Here is a 7,539-nt window from a genome sequence, read left to right on the forward strand (position 1 = left end):
AGCGGGTGCGGGGAGAGGCTCCCCTGCCCGCTAACTGCCTTAGCGAGGTGCTTTTCCAGCTGGTTCTGTGCTGAGGATCATCCCCGAGGCAGAGGTCATCTCTGAAGCCCTCGTGGTTGCTTTGTTGTTTTTTTTTTTTAACTCTTCGCTGCAGCAGGTGTAATGCTTAAATGCCAAACCAGAAGGTGGCAAAATTTTCTTCTGGAAAATAGGACTCTAATTGCATCTCCTTCAGGTGGTGCATTACTTCTGTCCCTGGTTATCCTCCTCTGAGGTTTTTCCCCCTTTAGGAGGGCGCACACCGTGATGAAGGAGGGGACAGCAGTGTGTAACAGCCACCTGGCCGCTTGCTGCCATGTTGTCCTACGGCCCACGCAAATGGTATTTAAAACACGGGCATTTGGTTGGTTTGTGCTGCTGGTCCTTCTGCCTGCTGCCAGCAGTGCCTTTCCTCCAGCCTTCCTGGCTGTGGGAGGGAATGGTGGAAAAGCCCCAAAAACGGCATATAGACCAAATCCCTGCAAGGGATGGATATCTTCATTAGTCAGTTTAGCCTGCACTGCTTTAAATCTTTCAGGTCACTTTTCCTACTTGTGTTTCCTATATTTTCTGTTCCAGCTGTGCACAGGCTTGGTAACACCTTAGTTTCACACCTGTGGTGCTCTGAAGGCCTTCTTCAGGTCTGCGAAGGCTAAGGAAATCACGGTGAAAATCCCGGATACGGTGGTAGCATTGTAGGCCTGCCCTGGGCAGCTCTCCTGCTTGCCTGTGGCTTCTGAAGTGCTGGGAGTGTGGGCTGAGAACCACCCGCGCCTGTTCCGTTTACTTGGTATCTATTAAATAAGCTAGTTTGCTATTTGCTGTCTGTTCAGGGGTGTTTTTTTAATGCAACTGCCATGCCTGCCTATATTTAACACCCCATTTCTAGATTACTTACCCGGAAAGATCCAAAATAATACTATTTTTCAAGATGCATAACAGTAGCTATTTTATTAAGAGGAAACCAGTGATGACATATAATAAAATAGCTATACTTGTCCAAATTTTTTTAATTTTTTGAAAGACTCTATTGCATCAATAAAAACAACACAGAGTTAATGATTAGAAGGGGTATGTGTAACTGGAAGGTTTGTTTTCTTCTGTTGTGTGTGGTCTTCATTGCAAGCGTGTTGTGTCTGTCTAATTGAGCTTTAACAGAAGTTTGAAGGTCCAGCTTTTCTTCTCAGATCTGCCACTACTTTGTTGTGTGGCTGTGGACAGAGCACGTCGCTTCTAGGCTTTTGTTTCTCCACTGCTAAGGGGGAGTCAGGAGTTCCTGCCTTTGTAGCCTGAAAACTGTCCGTGTCTTCTTGTTGCAGGCAAGCTGATGGTCGGAAAGTCCTGCGGTCAAGCATACGGGAGTTTCTGTGCAGCGAGGCTATGTTTCACCTAGGAATACCAACAACGAGGGCTGGAACGTGTGTGACATCTGACTCAAAAGTTGTCCGTGACATATTTTATGATGGGAATCCAAAAAGTGAAAGGTGTACAGTTGTTCTGAGAATAGCTTCTACGTTTATAAGGTAGAAGCCTATTTTGTGGGGTTTTTTTATTCTTTTAAAACCAAGCACAGCAGTCTTTTAAAACACCATTGTAAGTGTATTTCCGTAACAGCACCATTTGCACATTTCTCGTTCTGGAGGCTTGAAACGCTTTTGCCGGGCTGTCGGAAGCCACCACTCTTCTCCAGCGGATGGGATGAGCTGGTGTCTTTGCACACACACAGATAAACACTAAGGATGCTAGCCTGGTAGAAAGAAGAACTAAGTTCTGCAGACCTTAGAAGAGATTTTTCATGTTTATGCCTGCACAGAATACATGATTTTTTTGGTGTTGGTAGTAGCGGTGGATTATAGCTCTGCCCTTCATTCCAAAGCTATCTAATGTAGTACTGTCAAAGTTTGGGTGCGCTTTCCCTGCCTGAGAAGTGTACGAGGTTCCTGCTCCCACACAAAACATTAGGAGTTTCAGGAAGTTGCATTGCTTCTTGCAAGGTAACAGAATATTAGAGGAAGGTGAGGCATAAGGAATATGTGCATGCATATGTATGTGCATATTATGTGTGCGTGCCTGTATGTATATATATATATGTGGAAAAATCTATCTTACATGCTTGATGTACAGTCTAGTATTTTAAATAAGTCCTATTCCTGTATATTTACTCAGGATAAGAATTCTTCTGTAGAAGTGGTTGTAAGAAACTTTAACGAGCTGGTCTTCAGTACTGGCTAGGGTCTTGTTCCGTCAGTTTAGTTACACGTGGATGTACGCGCTTCCTTGCGCTGAGTCACTGAGCCTCGCTGGGTTCAGCGTAGGAATCTCGCGGGTCTTTTCTCTCAGTCAGTTGAAGGATTGGTGTTAAACTCAAGAGATGATGTGGTGTTATTGCAACAACAGTAAATGTTTTTACTACATGTAATATCAAGTTAATAGTATCAGATAGTACTAAAACATGTTTTTATTATTTTAAAACAGATTTGGTTCTTTTGAAATTTTTAAACCTACTGATGAATACACAGGACGCAAGGGTCCCAGTGTTAACCGAAATGATATTCGAGTACAGATGCTTGATTATGTGATCAGCACTTTCTATCCAGAAATCCAGGAGGCTTATTCAGACAACAGTATTCAGAGGAATGCTGCTTTCTTCAAAGAGGTAAGAAAGATCAGATTCTCTTCACAAATCCATAGCAGTCATCTTTAGGAACTTCATCTGCAAACACAGATGACTGGAGTCGGTTAATACCTTATATCATCTGATTGCCTAAACTACTCTTTTCTTTGAAGAAAACACTCTTAATAGAACTGCTTATCAATGAAAGCAATGCCGATACTGATCAAACCAATGAAAGCAGTTTAACCTTTTTAATAGTAAATTGTGATTTCTCTGCTCTGGTGGAGCCTTCCAAGGCTTGTCTCCATTTGCTGAGAGTGTCTTAGACTGCGAGGGGGAATCGCGGCCCTGACTGTCAGATGATGAGTTGATGGTACCGAGACATCACTTGCAAGGCATCGTCTTGTAAAATACTGAGAACGTGGAGTCACTTCCTGTCTCTCATTTTCCAAATTATAAACAGGAATGTTGACTGCAAATCGCTTTAACTTCAGGCTTTAGAATTGAAATGTTTGAAGGCAGTCAAGCACTGCGAGGGCTTGCCTGAGGAAGTTGCAAAACCTCCAACTTTGGGAATGGTAAGATCAGGTGAGATAAATATGTCTCAGATGTGGTGTAGTATCAGGTCATTCTGCAGTGGCCCAGAGGAGAGGCTGGGTGATTTCTGAGAGCGCCATTTTGAATCCGTTTTCAATTACTGTATAAATTTAGACCTTAACAATTACTGGAGATCCATAATAAAAATCGGAACAATAACATTAGTAAATGTAGAATTGCTGTATTTCTCTTTGAAGTAAAACATAGCTAAATTAATTGGTATCTACACTTTATCTCCTGAATGTACCTTTTGCCTCACTGTTGATATTGTATTGCTATTTTTGACATCGAATTTCTATTCCTATATTCCTTTGTCTCAGTGAGCAAAGAAAGAATTTGGGGTAAGGGAATAACATGCTTCTCCTCGTGTTTTAGTGATTAGTATGTAGTAATGCTACCCTTGCAGAAGGGATCCAGTTTGAAATTACTGGAGAACTGTAATAAAGGCTGCGAACTTCAGGATCACCTGAAGTTCAAATAATGTTACAACCCAAGTAAGAATGTTATAACTAGCCAGTAAACAGAATAATTAAAAAATACCGCAGTCTAATACACTTGACTGGTCTATGTAAAAGCAGTTGTGGTGCTTTGAAATCTGAAATGATCTGGTAGGGACTGAGGGAGTGGCTGCAACATGATGCATGTTGCTAACAGACCAATAAGAGGTCAAAAGGCAGGCTTAAAATCTGACATTCTCTAAATTTTGTGGGGGTTTTTTGTTTGGGGATTCTTCTTTTTGCCCTTTTTTTTTTTTTTTTTTTGCTTTAACACAAGCTGTGTTACTTGCATTAGTTCTTCAAAAGCAAGCTGTGGCTTGGTCCACCACTGGGTGCCGAAGAGTTTAACTTCACTGGGCAGGCCTTTTGCGTTTGAATGATTTGAGTTGATGAGGAGAACTGTGGCTTGTCACCCGCTATGTGCATGTCCAGCTCTGTAGTTGATGGCATGTTTACTTTCTGATGGCAGAAAAGTCATGGGACTTGGGGATCTTTGCGGATGTGTGTGTGTGCGCCCAGTCCTGCCTCTCTCTGCTTTTGGCTGTTTTTCCTGGCCCAGTTACAACTGGCTTCCTCCCCCCATCCTGGCATCCTTTCCTTATTGCCCCCATCTCCATTTTTTGTTTGTTTGTTGTGCTCCTCCTGCCTGTGCCTGTCCGCGCTCCATGCTTGTGCTGGCTTTGCCTCGCCATGTTTTCTCTCCTCCTTAGTGGAGACTTCCTGCACCTTTCTCCACCTGAAAAGCACCCCAGTCCCTTACCTAATTTGGCAAACACATCCATCTTCTTTAATAGTGGGGAAGTGCTGTCAGCTCAACTCTATCGTGTTTTATCTTTCTTTTTGCACCTAGAAATAGAGGAAAAAAGTACAAGTGATTGCATTTGACAGCACTGTCTAGAAGGCAAACACCAGTATCTGTACTTCTCAGATAATTTGTAGGTGTTGTTTAAATGAGCATGTCCTCGAGATAGTGCTCTTATTTATATATACACCATACTTGTTTTCTTGTATGGCTAGCAGTAGAAAAATGGGATCAAAAAGAATAAAGGTCAAAGTGAGTGCAAAGCCATCTCTCTCTAATCCATGTACCCATCTTTGGGTGGTGCCCAAGCTTTAATTGCTTTCAGGTGTTCTCATTAGCGGGATTTCTTTTTTACGGGAGCGCTGGCAGGGTGTCATGCGTCCATACAAAGACATCCAGCAGTCATGAATTGCCTTACCGCTGGCGTGCTTTCATCCCAGCCCTGGTGGCCAGGGTTGTTTTAAGTTTTGCCCTCTCCCTGGCACAGAGCCATCGTACAGGGCGTGACTCCCTCACCAGTTTGTAGGATGCCAGCAGTCGGGTTTGGATGCGTGTAGCTGGCTGCCGACTGCCCCGTGAAGCAGCGTTCAGGAAAAAATGGGTAAAGTACCTAACGTGAAAATGTTGTAAAAAGCAGAAGCATGGGATCTCAAGGTGAACCGAAAGGTGCTGTTCCAAGCGTCATTTGTGATTTTTACTACCTGTCGGATTATCCCAGGGCAAGATTTTTCTAATTTTTCTTCCTTACCTGACTGCACCTGTGTAAAAAAAGGAAAATGGAAAAATTTGGGTTTGGAGACAGAGGCATAAAACTAACGTTTCCTCTGTTAACTAGATCGTTTTTTAGACCTTAATAAAATACACTTACACTGCAGCCTGGAGAGAATAGTTGCTTTAAATTTCTGTACATTGATAGTTATTTGGGAAGTTGAGTGATTTTAGCTATGAAAATAGTTTCATTTAAAAGATTTAGCTAATGGCTACGTAAAATTTTTATTTACAGCAATTCAGTAAAGTATTTAGAAATACCTAGGTTTATTTAAAAGCCAGGTTAGCTTCCTGAATTTTAGATTTCATAGGGCATATTAAACTATGCAACTAAACTAGTTGCAGTTGATAGGTCGGCTAATTTAATTAAATAACTAGAACTATTTTAAAGTACTACACTGTTTGTTTGAAGAATGGGGCACATGCAGTGATTGCAGTCAAGGATTCCACGACAATAACTCTCAGTTAAGCAACGGAAAACTCTGGTGAAGCATGCATTCAATGAAGAATTGCATTTAAATAAACTTGCCATTCTTGGAATATTTTTACTTAACCTTATAGCTTTTTTCCACTCTCTGCAAATTGAGGGAAGTGCTTATCGGTGCTAAAACTTGTTAGCAGGGAATAATTTTTTGTGTAAACCACTTACCTTCCTGTAAACCACTCCTACATACCAGGTAAACCAAAAGACTAACTACATTGGGCTTTGTTTCATATAGTTAATTTTATTTCTTAGACTTTGCTTATGTTTTCTCCTGCCTGTAGTTAAAGGGTCTTTAAAATTAGTAGTAAGCAAAAGAATGTATTTGTATAATGACTAGAAGAGTATGCAAGTCAGGTGTCAAACAGCTTACCTTATTTCAGCGTTCTGTCTCCGGTACGTTTTAAAGCTGTCCAGTTGACTTGCAAGTCAAGCATGGAAGGAAAGAAGAGGAGGCAAACAGAAATGGGAGACTGAGAAACAGGGCAGTTACTAACAGGAGGAGAGAGGCAAGCTGTCCTTAAGGTATTTGTGTATATGGCATACTGCCAGAATCTGCTTCCATCAGAGCTGTAGAAACATCAGTTCAGACTAGGAAATGCTTGGAAATACATGAATGTATTGGAAATACACGGTGTTGAAAAACGAAAAAAAAATTTTCTCTTTTAGATAACAAAACGGACAGCGAGACTGGTTGCTGAATGGCAATGTGTGGGGTTTTGTCACGGCGTGCTGAATACGGATAATATGAGCATAGTTGGACTAACCATTGACTACGGCCCTTTTGGATTTATGGACAGGTCGGTGTGGCATAATCATTTGAAATGTGTATTCGCTATGTAGAACAATCCTGATGTTCATGATTGGCCTTAATATTTTAACTCTAAAGTAGATTTATGAACCTTTGTTATGGCAAAGTAGATTTAGTTCTAGTTGTCCTGTAATTCTTCCTTTCAACTTCTTTTTAACTGTATTCACAACGTCTCTAACTGTTAGACTGTTCTTGTAGCCTGTGGGGTTTCTCAGCGTTTGAGAAGGCAGGAAAATATCTGATGAGGTGGCTTTGGGAAAAGAATCAAGAAGGAGTGTTCCCTTTCAAATTTTTTAGTTCCCTAGAGGAGACTAAAATAATACTTCTCACGGTATTGGTGTCCAGATAACTAGAAGAATGCTAACTATTTCTTCATTTGTAGATATGACCCTGAGCACATTTGCAATGGTTCTGATAATACAGGGCGCTATGCTTACAACAAACAGCCAGAGATTTGCAAGTGGAACCTGGGGAAGCTTGCTGAAGCTCTGGTTCCAGAGCTGCCCTTGGAAATAAGCGAACTCATCCTGGAAGAGGAATATGATGCAGAATTTGAGAAACATTATTTACAGAAGATGAGGAAGAAATTAGGCCTAATCCAGCTGGAATTAGAGGAAGATAGTAAGCTGGTGTCTGAACTCCTTGAAACCATGCATCTCACAGGTCGGTGAGGAGCACAGCGGGTTATTATTTAATAGCCCATCAGTATCTTAGTCAAACCAAAATGTAGTTTTTGTCTCGACCTTACAAGAAAGCAGCCTTGCGCAAGTACGTTGTCATCTGAGAGAAGGAAAGGCTGAAAAATAATTACCTTCTTGTGAACTGTGGGGCAGTTGTTGCCTTATACAGGGCTCCTCTGTCTCATATTTGCACCCTCCACTGAGGGAGTGGTTTATTTGCCTCTTCAGGGTGGTGACCTGTACTGCTGAC

General features: G+C 41.6%; 1 protein-coding gene across 1 annotated transcript in view; it reads left to right on the plus strand.

Moving 5' to 3' along the window:
- Positions 1–1,362: 1,362 nt before the first annotated feature.
- Positions 1,363–7,539, plus strand: part of LOC103923628 (selenoprotein O) — a 12,408-nt gene continuing 6,231 nt past the window's right edge. Inside the window, exons 1-4 of the mRNA XM_009332015.1 lie at positions 1,363–1,562; positions 2,515–2,695; positions 6,468–6,598; positions 6,992–7,272. Coding sequence (XP_009330290.1) covers positions 1,420–1,562; positions 2,515–2,695; positions 6,468–6,598; positions 6,992–7,272 — 736 coding nt within the window. The 5' untranslated portion in view covers positions 1,363–1,419. The remainder of the gene's footprint in view (positions 1,563–2,514; positions 2,696–6,467; positions 6,599–6,991; positions 7,273–7,539) is intronic.

This window comes from Pygoscelis adeliae, unplaced genomic scaffold (assembly GCF_000699105.1).
Source record: "Pygoscelis adeliae isolate BGI_AS28 unplaced genomic scaffold, ASM69910v1 Scaffold49, whole genome shotgun sequence".
In the NCBI taxonomy this organism is placed as follows: Eukaryota; Metazoa; Chordata; class Aves; order Sphenisciformes; family Spheniscidae; genus Pygoscelis; species Pygoscelis adeliae.